The sequence below is a fragment of the Cyprinus carpio genome, chromosome A9 (genome assembly GCF_018340385.1).
Source record: "Cyprinus carpio isolate SPL01 chromosome A9, ASM1834038v1, whole genome shotgun sequence".
NCBI lineage: Eukaryota > Metazoa > Chordata > Actinopteri > Cypriniformes > Cyprinidae > Cyprinus > Cyprinus carpio.
In genome coordinates this window covers 27,979,478-27,996,770 of record NC_056580.1, presented here as the reverse complement: position 1 = coordinate 27,996,770, position 17,293 = coordinate 27,979,478, and the positions used below count along the sequence as shown (strand labels likewise).

At 32.7% G+C, this 17,293-nt stretch overlaps 1 protein-coding gene across 1 annotated transcript; it reads left to right on the top strand.

Moving 5' to 3' along the window:
• Positions 1-1,607: 1,607 nt before the first annotated feature.
• On the top strand, positions 1,608-17,253 carry smarcal1 (SWI/SNF related, matrix associated, actin dependent regulator of chromatin, subfamily a-like 1). Its single transcript, XM_042764350.1, has 17 exons — positions 1,608-2,198; positions 3,949-4,191; positions 4,726-4,776; positions 4,872-5,132; positions 5,992-6,042; positions 6,749-6,932; positions 7,391-7,541; positions 8,651-8,812; positions 9,723-9,788; positions 10,096-10,236; positions 11,682-11,900; positions 12,101-12,171; positions 13,671-13,773; positions 14,532-14,714; positions 15,824-15,924; positions 16,661-16,757; positions 17,056-17,253. The coding sequence occupies exons 1-17, from the start codon at positions 1,970-1,972 to the stop codon at positions 17,140-17,142; spliced, it is 2,400 nt and encodes a 799-aa protein (XP_042620284.1). The 5' UTR covers positions 1,608-1,969; the 3' UTR covers positions 17,143-17,253.
• Positions 17,254-17,293: the final 40 nt, after the last annotated feature.

Here is a 17,293-nt window from a genome sequence, read left to right as displayed (position 1 = left end):
ATAATTAAATGATAAATGATGAAATTAATGTTTTATGCCTTCATCTGATAACCAGAAAAATGTAAATACACAACACAGAATTTCTGAGGGGGAAAAAATTAATAAGGCTAATTTAAGAAAAAATAAAATGAATAAAATTAAGTTGTTTAATGCATTCAAATAGTTAGACATGCTAAAATTACAGAATTTGGTAACAATAAAAATATAAATAATGTGGTGAGAAAAAGGGCACTAAACATGTATTTTTTTGTTAAACTTTTAATAAATTGATGTGAAAATGTATATAGGCTACTATTAAAAAGGAGTTGAGAAAAATCAAATGGAAAAAAATTATATTTTTTATTAAAGTGGAAATCAGTTTACTAAATAATAAACTTGACTGACTACTTTAAAGGGATATTATTTGTGTTGTTTATTGTTTATTTTTATGTATACTATATAATTTTGTGCAATGACTTGCCTGTCAGTTGAGTTTGTGGCAAAACCTTTTGCAGTGTTTATGTTGTTTATACCTGCATAAAATTGATTAAAATAGATGTAGATGTCATATGTATATATATATATATATATATATATATATATATATATATATATATATATATACAGTATATATATATATGTGTGTGCATTTTGAAATCAAATTATACTTTATGTACTTTAAACATCTATTTTAATAAATTTTATGCAGGTATAAACAACACGTAAACACTGCAAAAGGTTTTGCCACAAACTCAACTGACAGGCAAGTAATTGCACAAAATTATATAGTATACATAAAAATAAATAATAAGCAACACAAATAATATCCCTTTAAAGTAGCAGTCAAGTGATTTCCACATTAATAAAATTTTTGTTTTAAAATGTTTTTTTCCACTTAATTTTTCTCAACTCCTTTTTAAAAGTATATAAAATTTCACATCAATTAATTAAAAGTTAAAAAAAAAAAAAAAACAATATGTTTAGGGCTCTATGAAATGTTTTATTTTTTTTTCTCACCATAGGCCTATTATTTATATTTTTATTGTAACCAAATACTGTGTTTTAGCATGTCTAACTATCTGAATGCATAAAACAACTTAATTTATTTATTTTATTTTTTCTTAAATTAGCCTTATTAATTATTTTCCCCCTCAGAAATTCGGTGTTGTGTATTTACATTTTTCTGGTTATGCATAAAACATAAATTTCATAATTTATCATTTAATTATAGAAAATTAAGCAAACTTTATTTTTTGGCAAACAAAGGGGATTTACTATTAAAATCAAAACATGGAAGAAATGTGTGATTATTCCTTTAAGATAATGTTTGTTTAATTTTAGTTTTAGTAGTAGACTGTGTACATTCTACTGTAGTTATTTCAAATGGGACTTTTATTTTGACGGGTTTCCGTAAATACCTTTACAGTTCTGTGTGTGTGATATGATGCTAGATACATTTCGCTTATTTTATTTTATTCCAAAGCGCATTTACTAACAATGCTATTATTACTGTATTAAAATAAGCGTGTCGACCCTTGGTCCCGCCCATTTGTCAGATCTAGCCTCCCCATTGGAGAAGCTCAGCGTCCATCACAGTGCGTCCGGCAGCGCGACGTTACGCCGTGGCGTCATATCCTCTTCAGCGCTCCGTTTGAAGTAGATGGTAAAGTTTATCTCTGCAACCAATAATGATTAATCGAATTTTCGCGCGTTTGTTAGATTACCCCGATAGCAAAATGTAAACATTTGATGACTCGTATTTGAATCAGACAACTTGATTTGATTGTTAAACCCTCTATATAGTGTGTGACAGCATTTAAAAGCGACCGGCCGCTCAAAATAATGTAAACAACGATAGTAAGAGATCTGCGGAGTGAGAAGATCGCAGCCGCATCCAGAGCTGTTACATGAATATATGTGACCGTTTGAAACACGACATGTGTGTGATTTGCTCCTCTGCGTCTTAGGAAGGGCTCAGTCGGAATCAGTGATGTCTGTGAACCTGACTCCGGAGCAGCAGCGGAGGATAGAAGAGAACAGACAGCGAGCTCTGGCCAGAAGAGCCGAGAGACAGGCTCAGGTGAGACCCGGATGTGCCCACACACAAGCACACACAGCCACAGGAGGCCCTGCAAAGTGTGCACCTGGTCATCTGGTACATCCAGGGGCCCCTGGTCAGTGTACAGGACAGCTGGGCACCAGAAGCCACTCTGTCCAGGGCTTCATTTTTATGTTTAAGTCTCAGATAAGCAATGTACAATGTAAATAATGAAATGTGAGACTGTTTAAGAGACTGCCACAACCAAAAATGCATAATTAATATTTCCTTATCTGTGCATTTTTGTCTGTTTTTTTTTTAACAGGCATTTAAAAAAGTGCTAATTTAAAATTTATACACATCATTTCTATGATTAAATTGCATTATACATAACACGACTGCATGCTAAAAAAAAAAAAAAAAAAACATTGCTTTCTCTTTCCATAATCCCCCGTCTGTCTACTACTTATACAGTGTCTGAAACTTTGTCCTGTGATGAAACGCTTGTTGTATTCCTCAGTAGTAAGTCGCTTTGGATAAATTAAAAGTCTGCTAAATTAATAAACGTAAATGTATATAACAGTATTGTATAATAGTGCTTTTTAGGGTTTTTGGAGACTCATTTAAGGGTGTCGTTTGCTGGTAAAGTTTATGTTAAAAATTAATTACCAGGTAGAAGAGTGAACATCGGTTATTAAATACAATGTTATATTATTAACCCTATAAAGCCTGCTGTATCATATTTGATTATGCAAATTTCTAAGACCTCTAAATGTTCAGCACGATGGAAACATTGCTGTGCTACATTCACCGCAGTTCAGAAGTTTGGGATCGGTAAGATTTTTAATGTTTATTTTTTTTTAAAGAATTCTCTTCTGCTCATCGAGGCTGCATTTTTTTTTTGACCAAAAATACAGGAAAAAAAGTGAAATATTATTACTATTTAAAATACTGGTGTCCTATTTTAATATACTTTAAAATGTAATTTATTTCTGTGATGTGCAGCTGTATTTTCAGCATCATTACTCCAGTCTTCAGTGTCACATGATCTTCAGAAATCATTATAATACGCTGATTAATTATCAGTGTTGTAAACAGTTTTTGCTGCTTAATATTTTTTTGTAACCTGTGATACATGTTTCAGGATTATTTGATGAATAAAGTAAAAAACAAAACAAAACAGCATTTATTTAAAATAGAAATATTTTCTAACAATATAAGTCTTTATTATCACTTTTTATAAATTTAACACATCCTTGCTGAATAAAAGCATTAATTTCTTGAATTTCATTAATTTCTAAAAAAAATTATAAATTACTGACCTCAAACTTTTGAGCGGTAGTGTATATTGTTACAAAAAGATTTCTATTTTAAATAAATGCGGTTCTTTTTGCAAATAAAAAGCTTTCTTATATTTCTAAAAATTAGCATGTACTGTAAATATCATCTTACTTGGACATATTATTAAAATGTTTTTATGATGTTTTATTTCTGCCCTGCTCGATAACTTATTATATAAAATGATTACATATGAGCTGATGTCTGATTTATCTGTCAATCACTAAACAGTGGACAACAACCAGAAATGCATTATTAATATTAATGACATACAGCCTTGGTATTGGAAAGCTCATCCTATTGGTTTTGAAATATTCTGTAGTTTTAAGTAAATATTTCATTAAAAAAAAAAAAACTATTCAATTAAATTCTAATTTTTTTTGCATAAATTTGCTATTATTAAATTGAATTATACATAAAAGCATTATATATGAACTAGTGTGTGTAATATAATGCATGTATGTGTGTGTGTGTGTGTATATGTTTATTTTTGTATATATATATTGTATTGGGTATGGACTACAGCTGAAACGCTGCCTGTTCATTTAGCTGTGATTCAAGAAAACTCAAGCTTTTATTTCTATTCAGTTCAGTGGCTCCGTCGTCTAATGTTTCTTCTGCAACTAATAGCTTTTATGGACAGCTGAGCAAACCGACCCCAGGAGAAAAGCGACCATCTAAACTCCCTGAGGCCGGAGGAAGTGTCCCTGCAAAGAAGCCAGCGGTGTCCGTCAAAGGGAAGTGCGTGTCACACTCAGAAAATCGTTTCCGAGTGGAGGTCGGCTACCATGCGGAGCTCATCACTGTATTCAAAAGCGTTCCCTCTAAGAACTACGGTGAGCGCAGACACCGTATCTGCTGTCATTGTTTACAGAGAGTTTAGTTTAGTGTGCATATGTGTGCTAATAAAGCTTAAAGGAATCCCAAAAATGTACTCACCCTCAGGCCGTCCAAGATTAGGATGAGTTTGTTTCTTCATCAGATTTGTAGAAATGTAGCATTGCATCAGTGTCTCAGCAATGGATGCTCTGCAGTGAATGGGTGCCGTCAGAATGAGAGCTAATAAAAACATCACAATAATCCACAAGTAATCCACACCACTCCAGTCCATCAGTTAACATCTGAAGAAGACAAAAGCTGCGTGTTTGTAAGAAACAAATCCTGACGGCACCCATTCACTGCAGAGGATCCATTGGTGAGCAAGTGATGCAATGCTGCATTTCTCCAAATCTGATGAAGAAACAAACTCCTCTACATCTTGGAATGCCTGAGGGTGAGTACATTTTCATTTTTGGGTGAACTGTCACTTTAAAGGAAAACAGCTGATGGCTTGTAATATGTATGCATTTGTCATTTATCTGCTGTCACAGATCCTGCTACAAGGATGTGGAACTTCAGCCTTGAGGACTACCAGATGCTGAGTATGTCATCGTGAACCTTACTTAGCAAACTCAAGCAGTGAAGATATATCTGTGTCCTGTAGCACAGGGTGCAATGGAGTTTGCTTGTGTTTCAGTGGAGCAGGCAGCGAGTCTCCCCTCCGTCTCTCTCAAACCTCTGGATGGGATGGAAGCGCTGAATTTTTCAGCGTCCACCAGTCGACCCAAAGATGCAGCAGCTCTGGCGGCTCTGATGAGGCTCTGTCAGGGCTGGCAGAAACCAGGTGCCGTGGTGAAGGGGAAGTGCGTTGTTGTGTCTCGCTGTCGGCTGGAGGTGGATATTGGATACCAGGCCGATGTTATTGCAATCTTCAAGAAAATGCCGTCCAAAAATTATGGTGAGTGTAATAGATTTACCACAAACTTGAAATTTGGCCTATAATAGGAAGTCATGTCAGTTACATTATCATCAAATTATTCTACAAACTCAAACTCTACTCATACTCTAATGTGACTTTGTTGACGTGTACTGTAGTTGCAAAGTTACTAATAGTTAGAAGAATGTATAAAGTGGACTATAGAAATAAAGTGTAACCTCAGAGAAAGTTTGATTTAGAAGCTCAGACAAACCAAATATTATTTGAGCTGTTTCTATTTGTTTGCAACCAGTGTAGTCTGGTGGAAGTCTGGCAGTAAACATCAAAATGCATCAAACATACAATATAAAAATAAATATTTTTAAATTTTATTTAAGCTAGTGTAAGCCTAAGCTAGGGACTAGATCATTTAAAATCAGTTTGTTATTGACAAACTTATAGTTCCCGTAAATTAAAGTTTGTTTAATAATTAATCTCAGTACAGTTTGATGAATTGTGTGAAAATTGTGAAAATGAAACGAGATGGTTTGCTTCTCTCCCTGCCATATTGTGGAAAGATTACAAATGATGTCACTTCCTGGGTGACACAATGTTAAAGCATGTTATATTGTTGTAAAAAAAAAAATGTGCATGGAATGTTGCATGCAAAATGTGTGACAAAGCTTAATATTATATTTTTAGTAATTAAAATGCGTTAATTCATTTTTAAAAAAATATAAAAATGGATTATCTAATGTATAAATGTATTTTTACACACACACAAAAAAAGGATTTTTCCCTCTATTGCTTTTAAAAAATGATGTGTTACCAAAGTGTGTGGTGAGTTCCAGAAGGCTTTCACATGTATCATGCACACGTGTTATTCTTTGTTTATTATTAGACATGAAGACCAGAAAGTGGAATTTCCTTCTCGAGGACTACGGGAAGCTCAGTGAGTCTTTTTAATTGCATTAACTTAAATGAACTATTTTTGCGTATTAGACAGTGGAACAGAAATGTAAGTTAACATTTCAGGCTCAGGCCCATTTTTATGCAAGTATGCAAATGCAGATGAGAATGCTTGGCTCATTCTTGCATTACTGTGGTGGTAAAAATGTCATTCATGGCACAGATATTTCAAGGTAACTCTACCTTCAAATGAATAAGACTTGTGTTGCCTTATGAATTGTGATTTGACACATTTGTTTGTTTTATACCTATATTTTTCATTCCCGTTCTTCTGAATACAGTTCAATTTAAAGGATTTTTCAAGTATGACTTGCAGTTCTGAAAAAAAGGAAAAAATTAAATAGCAAGAAAAAGACAGAATTATGAGATGCAAAAGTCACAATTACTTTTTTTTTATTTATTATATATAAAACAGAAATGCAAGATGTAAACTGAGAATTGCAAGAAAAAAATTCAATAATTTTTTTTTTAGTTCCATGGTGGAAATGGGTTTCTATATTATAGTTTGTCAATGTTTCATTTTATATACCAGTATTTTACAGTATTTCTGAACATAATGATATGTGACTTAGACACAGTGAGACTTCCCTCTCAATAATGCAGTTTTGACTGGATTGGACTTATAGTCATGTGTGATTTGTTTTTGGAGAAATACAGTACATGTGGTTGATGGTGATGTTTTTGTTTAGTGGCAGAGCTGAGTGAGCTGCCTGCGGTGGAGATGGAGCCTTTGCCTCCCGCTGTGCTGCAGTCCTTCTCCGCTCAGTTTGAGAAGAGCGAGTCCAGAGCTCCAGTCCCTCCTGAGGCCGATCTCTCACACGTGGATCCGCAGCTCACACGCAGCCTCATGCCCTTCCAGAGAGACGGGGTCAAGTAGGTCTCCTTTACTGCTGTTTTAATGGTTTTGGTTAGATGGGAAGTTAGTTGGTGGCTGGTAGCAATGCAGAGGTCATGGGTTTGATTCCCAGGAAATGCGTGAACTGGTAAACACATAAACCTTGAATGCAACCTTAAAGTTGCTTATCAGAAATAATTGTTTCTGGTCCCAAAAAATTAAAGAGCTGGGTAATCATTTACCCTCAATTTCCTCCAGGGTTAGGAACATTGGTGTTATCCTGGGCACCTTCTACGTCTTTATTTTTGTTTTATTGCCTGTTTTGTTTGGTTTTATTAAACTTTCCTTGAATTTGTTAAGCACTTTGGATAGCTTTGCTGTGTTTTAATTGTGTTATATAAATCAAATCTACGTACTTGCTTGCTTGCTTTGGATAAAAGCATTTGCCAAGTGCATGAAATGCAAATATGTAATGTGATGTTTGCTGATGTCTCAGTTTTGCAGTGTCCAGAGAGGGCCGTTTGCTCCTGGCTGATGATATGGGTCTGGGAAAGACGGTCCAGGCCATCTGTATCGCTGCCTACTACAAGAGTGAGTGGCCTCTGCTGGTGGTGGCTCCGTCCTCAGTGCGCTTCACATGGGCCGAGGTACACACTTTTCTTTAGAGGGATGCATTTCGAGGTGGCGGGTCACACCTGTGCTGCCATTCAAAAGTTTTTTATTTTTTATTTTTCCTTGCCAAGGCTGCATTTATTTGATCAAAATACAGTAAAAACAATAGAATATTATTACAATTTAATATAGCTGTTTTCTATTTGAATATGTTTTAAACTGTAATTTATTCCTGTGATGTGCAGCTGTATTTTCAGCATCATTACTCCAGTCTTCAGAGTCACATGATCTTCAGAAATCATTCTAATATGCTGATTTATGATTATTATCAATGTTGAAAACAGTTGTTTTGCTTCATATTTTTGTGGAAACTGTGATACATTAGAAAGCTGAAAAGAACAGCATTTATTTGAAACTTTTGTACACAGTTTTGATCAATTTAATGCATAATATACATTTCTTTTAAAAAGACTCCAAACTTTTGACAGTACTGCGTCCAAAACAATTTTCGGCTGAGGTTCATAATTAACTTTATTTTTGTGAATTTAATAATAGTATATTAATTAACAGTCACGTTTACCTAAGCCCTAATAAACTTTTTACATTATATTAAAAATAACTTTTCTTGCATTTCAATTTTAGAGAACAAAAGTGTAAAACACTTCTGCACTGTTTAAGTTACGGAACACGCTTGTTTTCTGCATTCATTTACAATAGTTCATAGGTCTTTTGTAACTAATGTAAAAACAGAGTTCTGACGTTTAATTTTTATTTAGTAATGTCAGAGGTAGTCAAGGTTGCAGACACCGAAATATATATATAAAAAAAAAAAAAAAAGATCTGCACACATTTTGCTATTGAAAATAAATGGCATCTGTGTTTTTTCTCTCTTGAAACGCACCAGTCGCCAGTTTTTGTAAGACTACATGATGTGAAATCCGATTTATTTATATTTTCCATCTCTGCACCCTTGAGGAAGTACACGTTCTCTTCTTTATTCTGTAAGTTTAAAGGGAAACAGTGAATGTTTCCAGCGTTCCTCTGCAGGCTTTAGTCACACGACTCAACCTTCCTCAAAAGAGCTTGAAAGACACATGAGAAATAGGCCCTCGAGACAAAGTGAGCTCTGGCTCTTTTCCCTCAGGCTTTCCGGCGATGGCTGCCGTCCGTCAGAGCCGACAGCATTAATGTGGTGGTTACAGGCAGAGACAGCCTTCGCTCCGGCCTCATCAACATCATCAGCTATGACCTGCTCAACAGGATGGACAAACAGCAGCCGTCCAGCCCCTTCAGTGTCATCATTATGGTGAGAGCATGCATGTAAAACTCATTTACCGACTGCATTAGTAAGTTAGTTAGATAAGAACTTGTGCAGTTTCTGTGTAACTAATGCAGTTTTTTGTTTTGTGCATGACATCGTCTCAGATATACTGTTACCAAAACTCTCACAGCAAACTAATTTTCTTCACTTCACATGTAAATGCCTGAAAAAATAGTTCTTTAATATATTTGAATGCTAACAGCATATTCAGTTGTTATTGAATAATATATTTACTGACATAAAGTACATAAATTCACTCATTTTTTGGTCTTTTTTTTAGTTTGGGACCACTAAGATACATATATAAATAAATAAATATATATGTGTGTGTGTGTATTTTATATTTATTTATTTATTTATTTATTTATTTATTTATTTATTTAAATGTTTCAAAAGATTTCTGTTTCAAATAAACGCTGTTCTTTTGTGCTAATGCTGCTATTTTGAATTTTGTATTGTTGAAAGAATCATGATATTTACAATAAATAATATGTAGCGGATAATGATTTAAATTTTGTAATTTTTAGGAATGTTTATTAATGATTGAGTAATAATATTAGTTTGATTTCTGAAGATCATGTGACACTGAAGACTGGAGTAATGATGCTGAAAATACAGCTGCGCCGCACAGAAATAAATTACATTTTACTATGTTCATATAGAAAACAGTTTAAATTGTAATAATATTTTACAATGTTAGTGTTTTTACTGTATTATTAATTAAATAAAGGCAGCTCTGGTGAACAAAAGATACTTCTTTCAAAAACCTAGTAACATCTAGCAATGTATAACCTTGAAATATCAAGACTGTTAAATGTTGTTTTTTGAGCTCTTCAGATGTGGATTTAGTCGCAGGATGTGAATTGAATTCTCCTGTTTTCTGTGTGTTGTACAGGACGAGTCTCACTTCCTGAAGAACATGAAAACAGCCCGCTGCCGGGCGGCTCTTCCTCTGCTGAAGGTTTGCTGATTCAGGCTTGTTTTAGCTGTCATTCATAGTGGTGAAGTTTATCCGGTCCTGCTTTATTAACGTTTAAAGTCTGTCTCGACTGCACAGACATCAGCTGTGTCTCAAAATCGAAAAAAATTTGAAAGCCGAGAAAATAAGACAATCATAAATATCAGTATTGTAATTATAATTTATTCCATAACATAAAATAATAATTATTATTTTATACTCAAGTCTACAGTGCATTTTTGTCCTTTGTCATTCGATTGTTGATGTTGTCTGTGATGCCGCTGATTAAACGTCTGTCTGGTGTTGCTAGACGGCGAAGAGAGTGATCCTGCTGTCAGGAACGCCTGCCATGTCCAGACCTGCTGAGCTCTACACTCAGATCCTGGCTGTGAGGCCGTCCCTGTTTCCACGCTTCCATGACTTCGGCACACGCTACTGTGATGCCAAACAGGTGCGTCCCTCTGTATACAGGTGTGTAAAAGCGCAATGTGGGGCTGCACAGTTCATTTAAATAAAAACAAAACCGTGATATGCCTTAATGTAATGATTAAATCGCAAAGGCTGTGATTTAATTAATTAAATACATGCACCGCGTGTTTGAGAGTGAAGCGCAGCACTGTGTTCATTTACTCGTGAGCCGCTCATGATCTGCCGTGTTTACAGTATCTCAGAGCGATTCGTTTCACAGTAAAAAAAGAGTTTGAGTCACTTTAACATTCATTTGGGAATGTAACAGGCACCAACCGTCTTCCCATACTTATAATGAGAAGTGCTTATCAACAACAACAACAACAAAAGCTTTAAGGGCTCGCTGTGGTTTTCCATCAAAATACAAGCGAGTTTAACATTTGAAAATTAAGGAATTAACACAGCCATAATAGTAAGTTAGGTAATGTAAAATAAAATGTATATTTTTTTATATTATTATTATAGAATATTAATATTACATTAATATTATTTTTAATAATTTTTAATAATATTATTATTATATTTATATTATTTTATATTTTATTGTCTATACTTTTTCTTAAATACTCTCTTTCACAGTTAAATATTACAACAGTAATTTCTTAAGTTCTAATTTTGTTTTATGTCGTCATTTTATATTTTTTATTTAGCATTGATAGTAATGAATATTATTATTATTGTTTTATAGACATTTAGATATATCGTCTCAACATTTTGGTGAAACTGTGCAGTGCTACATGCAAGCACAGAATTTAATTATTTATTTTTAATCGCAAATTTAATCAGAAAAATTTTAATTAACCCCCCCCCCCCCCAAAAAAAAAAAAAATTATAATAATCTTGCAGCCCTAGTACATTGACGTTCAGGAAAAAATTGCAAATGAAGAAATTGATACAGCCATAAATATTTGTATTATAGTTGTAAAGTAAATAAAATATTTTTTAATATATTATTTTTTATTAAATACTCAATTTAACAGTGACATTTTACAACAGAATTTCATAGGTTTTTTATTTAGAAATGTTTTTTTGTTTTTTTTTTGTAATAATAATAATAATAATAATAATAATAATAACTGTTTTTGGTGCTGTTATTATTATCATTAGTTTTAGTCACATTAAGAAATAATCTCACAGTTTTGTTCAAGTTGTGCAGCCCTACAAATAAACACAGCAAACCTGGATTTTTTAAAAGTGCATGTTTATCAGAAAAATCCCATTTTGATATTTTCCCCAAATCATGCAGCCATAGTACAATGTCAAAAGAGCAAACAGTTGTTGAGCCAAGCGGTGTGTGTGTGTGTGTGTGTGTGTGTGTGTGTGCGCGTGTGTGCGCGTGTGTGCGCGCGTGTGCGCGTGTGTGTGTGCGTGTGTGTGTGTGCGTGTGTGTGTGCGTGTGCGTGTGTGTGTGTGTGTGTGCGTGTGCAGCTGCCGTGGGGCTGGGATTACTCCGGCTCGTCTCATCTGGGTGAACTGAAGCTGCTGCTGGAGGAGACTCTGATGCTCCGCCGCCTCAAATCAGAGGTGCTCTCGCAGCTTCCCGCCAAACAGCGGAAGGTGGTTACCGTGACGACAGACGGCACCAACTCCCGCACCAAAGCCGCTCTCAACGCCGCTGCCAAAGAGCTCGCCAGAGGATACCACAACGTGAGCGCAAACTGCAGTACAGCTGCGAAAACAAGTCTGAGTTTAGCATTTCTTTCAAGGAATTCTGTCAATATTTACTCACTCTCATCTTAAATCATAACAGCATATGGGTTTGGAATGAGACGAGAGTGAATAAAAGATGGCAGAATTAGAGGCACGTGTCTGTTACTGTAGCAGAGCTTTTCTGTGTTCATGTGCAGAAGTCACAAGAGAAGGAAGCGCTCCTGGTTTTCTTCAACCACACAGCAGAGGCCAAGATCAGAGCCATCATGTACGTAAAAACAAAAAAGTTTCATGCATCCCCTCTGTATGAAGAAACATGCACTGTTATTATTAAACTCAGATTACACCAATAATGACAACTACATCAGCGTCCACATCAACAGACGACAATGCTCTGTGTATTCTAAGCGCATGCTGCAGTTTTGTGTTCTGTCGCTTTAAATCCTCACGCTCTTTAAAGCAGGATGGATTCTGATTGGCTGTCATAGATTTTATCGCTAAAACATCGCACTAAGAATGATTCTGACATTCCTCTGTATCATTATCGTCATAGTGTGAACTTCCCTATTAATTATCATACTTATCATTATCATCCTGGGTGTCAACAAGCCTTTATTATAATTATTAGACGATTAATGTACATTCAAAGAGTTTGATGCAAACAGTTTTAAAACGAAGCTGTGGTTAAAATAAAGCAATGAGCCCCAAGAAGCCGTGGTTTACAGTGAATTTATAACAGCTAAGCGCCGTTGTTAGGCACGACTGTTATAAAGTGTTAGCTGTTATAAATTCACTGTAAACCACAGCTTCACGGGGATTATTGCTTTTATAAAACGGTTATTCCATATACATAGTAAGGTTTCACAGAATAAAACAGAGCAAATAAAGTGTAATGATATTAATAAAAACAGTGTTCTTCCACCAAACAATGAATGTAGTTCCTCAGAAACAGTTGTTTTAAAAATAACTATAATTATTTTAAATAACTATAAATAATTAATATTATATATATATATATATATATATATACATATATATATATATATATAATTATAACAAAAAATTATTATTATTATTATTATTATGGTATATATATATTTTTTTTTTAATTTAAAATAAAAATTATATATAGATATATATATATATATATATATATATATATATATATATATATATATATATATATATATATTAGGGCTGTCAAATGATTAATCACGATTAATCACATCCAAAATAAAAGTTTTGTTTACATAACATATGTATGTGTACAGGGTATATTTATTATGTATATATATATAAATACACACACATAAATTATATATTTAGAAAATATTTACATGTATATACATTTATATATTTATATTCTTATATTTTATATTATATATAAATATATTTAATATATAAACATAACATATTCTTCTTAAATATATACATGCATGTGTGTGTATTGATATATACATAATAAATATACACAGTATACACACATATATTATGTAAACAAAACTTTTATTTTGGATGTGATTAATCGTGATTAATCATTTGACAGCCCTAATATATATATATATATATATATATATATTATTATATATATATATATATATATATATATATATATATATATATATATATATATATATATGAAATATATGAAATATATTTCATTTTTATTTTTATTTTAAAATGTAAAAAAATATATATATACATAATAATAATAATTGATATAATAGTATATGAGTTACTAAATGAAGACTGCTGTTGCTCACTCAGGGAGTACATCTCAGACATGCTGGAGTGCGGACGAGAGAAGTTTCTGGTGTTTGCTCATCACAAACTGGTGCTGGACAGTATAACCAAAGAGCTCGCTGAGAAGGTCTGTCCAAATCAACTCTTTCTTCACAAAAACTGAAAAGACTTCTTCACATTTGCAGATTGAGATGGAATGTGCTGATTTAGAATTTTTAGAACGAATCCAAAACAGCAAAAACCTAATAAGCCAAACTGTGAGCTGCACAATATTCCATGGTCTCATCAGTTATTGCTTATTTGATGTGATTTGATATTTAACTGTGGTGATAACACTTTGCAGTAACGCTCTTCTCCATTCATCATGCTGTGCGTGTTTGTTGTGACGTGTGTGATATTTCTTTAGTCTGTCATGTGTTTTAGTCATGTTTAATTAGCAGATAATTGGTATCAACCTGTATGGATTTATTATTATATTTTCTTCTATTCTATTTATATTATCATTGTCAGTTTTTCCTAAATACTCAAATTTACAGTGAAATATTACAAGAGTAATTTATTTAATTCTTATTGTGTTTTTATGTACTATTTGTGTATTTTTATTTAGTAATAATAATAATTATTATTTATTATTACTATTATTTAATAGTCATATTGATATGTGATTACACAATGCTGGACATTTTTTTTTTTTTTATAATTTTTTTTATTTATTTATTTATTTTAGGGGGCTGGGGGCATGTACAATATTAAACATAAATATTTCCATTTGATAGAGAGTTAGCCAGTTTTACTAATTGTCCTTCACAGTTCCTTTGGCAGGTCACCTGAGTATCTTTAAGTAAAGTGGTTAATAAATATAACTGCTGTGCTGTGTGTGTGCAGGGAATCAGTTACATTCGTATCGACGGCTCGACGGCGTCGGCGGAGCGACAGCAGCTGTGTGACCGCTTCCAGTCGTCACAGAAGAGCTGCGTGGCTGTTCTGTCCGTCACCGCCGCTAACATGGGGCTCACGCTGCACTCGGCTGACCTCGTAGTGTTCGCAGAGCTCTTCTGGAACCCCGGAGTGAGACGCAAACATGTTCAGTCCAGACGTTTACAGGCTTCCCACACGCGTGAACGACGCAGTCATGCGCTAAAATATTTCAATGGCTTGAGATTGCTATTTGTTAAAGCAAACTAAATTAAAATGAAACATGAAAAGTCCTTATTCAGTAATCACGAAAGTCATGGAAATCCATTGGTCATAAGGTGTGGGAACCCTGAATTTAGACCTTTATATCAAGCTTAAATGTAAGACTTTTAATTATATTTTTTTTCTTATTATATTATTTAATAAATATAAATACATTTTTTTAATATTATTATAAAATTAATGTATTATCAGATGCTGTAACAGGTTACCCTTTTCTTTAAATTTTTCTTATCATTTTAAATGAATACTCGACTGAATTCTTAGTTTATTTTAATATTTCTTTTAAATTAACTTTATATTTCAGTTTAGTTTTAGTTAGGAAAAATAAATATTTTTATTTTTTTAATGTATTATAACAAATGTATTATCAGATGATGTAACTGGTCAACTTTTTTTGTATTATATTAAATTAATACTTCAATTTTACAATTTGTTTAAAATAATTTTATATAGGATTTATTTTGTTATTACTATTTGATTTTTTTGTAATTTTTATTTTTTATAAAGGCATTATAACTATAAAAAAATATACAATTAATTAAAGTTGTGTTTTTATTAGTAAATTATTATTAATTTTAATACCTTTATTGAATTGACTTTAAAATTCATGTTTAGTTTTAGTTCATTTTTGCAAAGGATTGTTAATTTTAGTTTTTTTTATTTCATGGACACTTTTTTTTTTTAATAAGCATGCATAAGGAATCATTTAATATTTGCATCTAAAAAGGATTTTTCATTATTTGAATTTTTTGTGAAATCATCAGATTAACCAGAGTCTGTCATGAGTCTATCAGTTTAATCTGACACTATCATGTGACAACTTTTTATTTATTTTTTTATTTAGGTTTAGTGTTAGTTTACTTGCTGTTATTATTTTCATCGGATAAAAATCTAGCTTCAGCAGAAATGACTTAATAAATGTAATTGATAAAAAGAGCGCTGCCAGAACACTTGTGAAAGGGGTTTATTTCCTGCTTCAGGTCCTGATTCAAGCGGAGGACCGGGTGCACAGGATCGGACAGACCAGTAATGTGGACATTCATTACCTGGTGGCCAAAGGCACAGCGGACGATTACCTCTGGTGAGGACGATCTGCATGAAAAACCTGCTAATATCAGGGAACTTGTCATTTCTGTTTTTCAGACCTGGAACAGGTGGTGAGAGGGAACGACTGAATTATTGGTTTCGGTAGAAGGAAACTATGTTTAAAGAAATTTTGAATTTTTAATGAATTCTTTTATTTATTTATTTTTTCACTTCATAATATTTGCAATAATTGCTTTCAGATCATATATAAACATATATTCAAATTTTATTTTATATATTTAAAATATATATATTTTTTGTTTCTTCTGATCTGCAGTAGTTAGTGGGAGAGAAAGATTAAAATATTGGTTTTGTTGCAAAAAATGAAATTTTGAATGAATTTTTTTTTTTTTTGCTTAATTTTTCCAAAAAAAAATTAATTTTAAGTATCATATATACATTACAAGCTGTAACTGGTCATCTTTTATTTTATTTATTTTTCCATTTTAAATCACAGTTTGTGCCCTCATTTTTAATGGTTACTACAACCATTTTAAATTTTGTTTACCCATAGGACATGTCAAATTTTCAAAATATTAACCATTACAATTATATATAAAAAAAGAATATTATTTTAAATTAAAGTATTAGTAAATGATTTGTTATTTTAATTTTAATTTCAAATTAACTTTTAAATTCAGTTTAGTTTATTTCTTGGGTGGGTTCTGAATTTGAGTTCTGTTTTATCATGTATTATTCTGTTTTTACACTGTTTTTCTTCTGTTTCTGAGGCCCATGATACAGGAGAAGATGAATGTTTTGGAGCAGGTCGGTTTGTCTGAATCCAACATTTCAGAGAAGGCAGAATCTGCCAGCTTTCACAGCAAGGTTAGTACGCAGTCTTTTTACCATCTGCATTTAACATCAGAACGGTTAAAAATCAATCATGTTCAACCAGCGAGAAAAAAATAACTGTAGACTTCCACTGCACTTTTATTTTATTTATTTGTATCATTTATTTTTTCGCTTAATGTTGAAAGCTTTAGAGCATATTTCGCTTTTAGAATACATTTAAATAAATTCTAAATCAAAGTTGGTAAATATCTGCCTAAATATTTCAAATTGAAGTAGTTATTAAACACATCTGCCATCGCTGGAGAAAAATGCTTTTTTTCCTGTTTTTCAGGATCCTCATCAGCTGTCCATCACTGAGATGTTCCAGAGGTCCTTTGATGAGGAGGAGATGCTTGCTTTAGTTGATCAAGATCAGTAAGAATGCTAATCTTTGCATAAAAAAATGTTTCAGTTGCTTTGAAAACCAATCACTGGACTGGAGATTTTGTTTGTGACAAAATGACTAAATAAAGCCTAAATATTTTTGAAACCGTTGTCAGATTCAATCAGACTAATAAGCCTTTCACCAA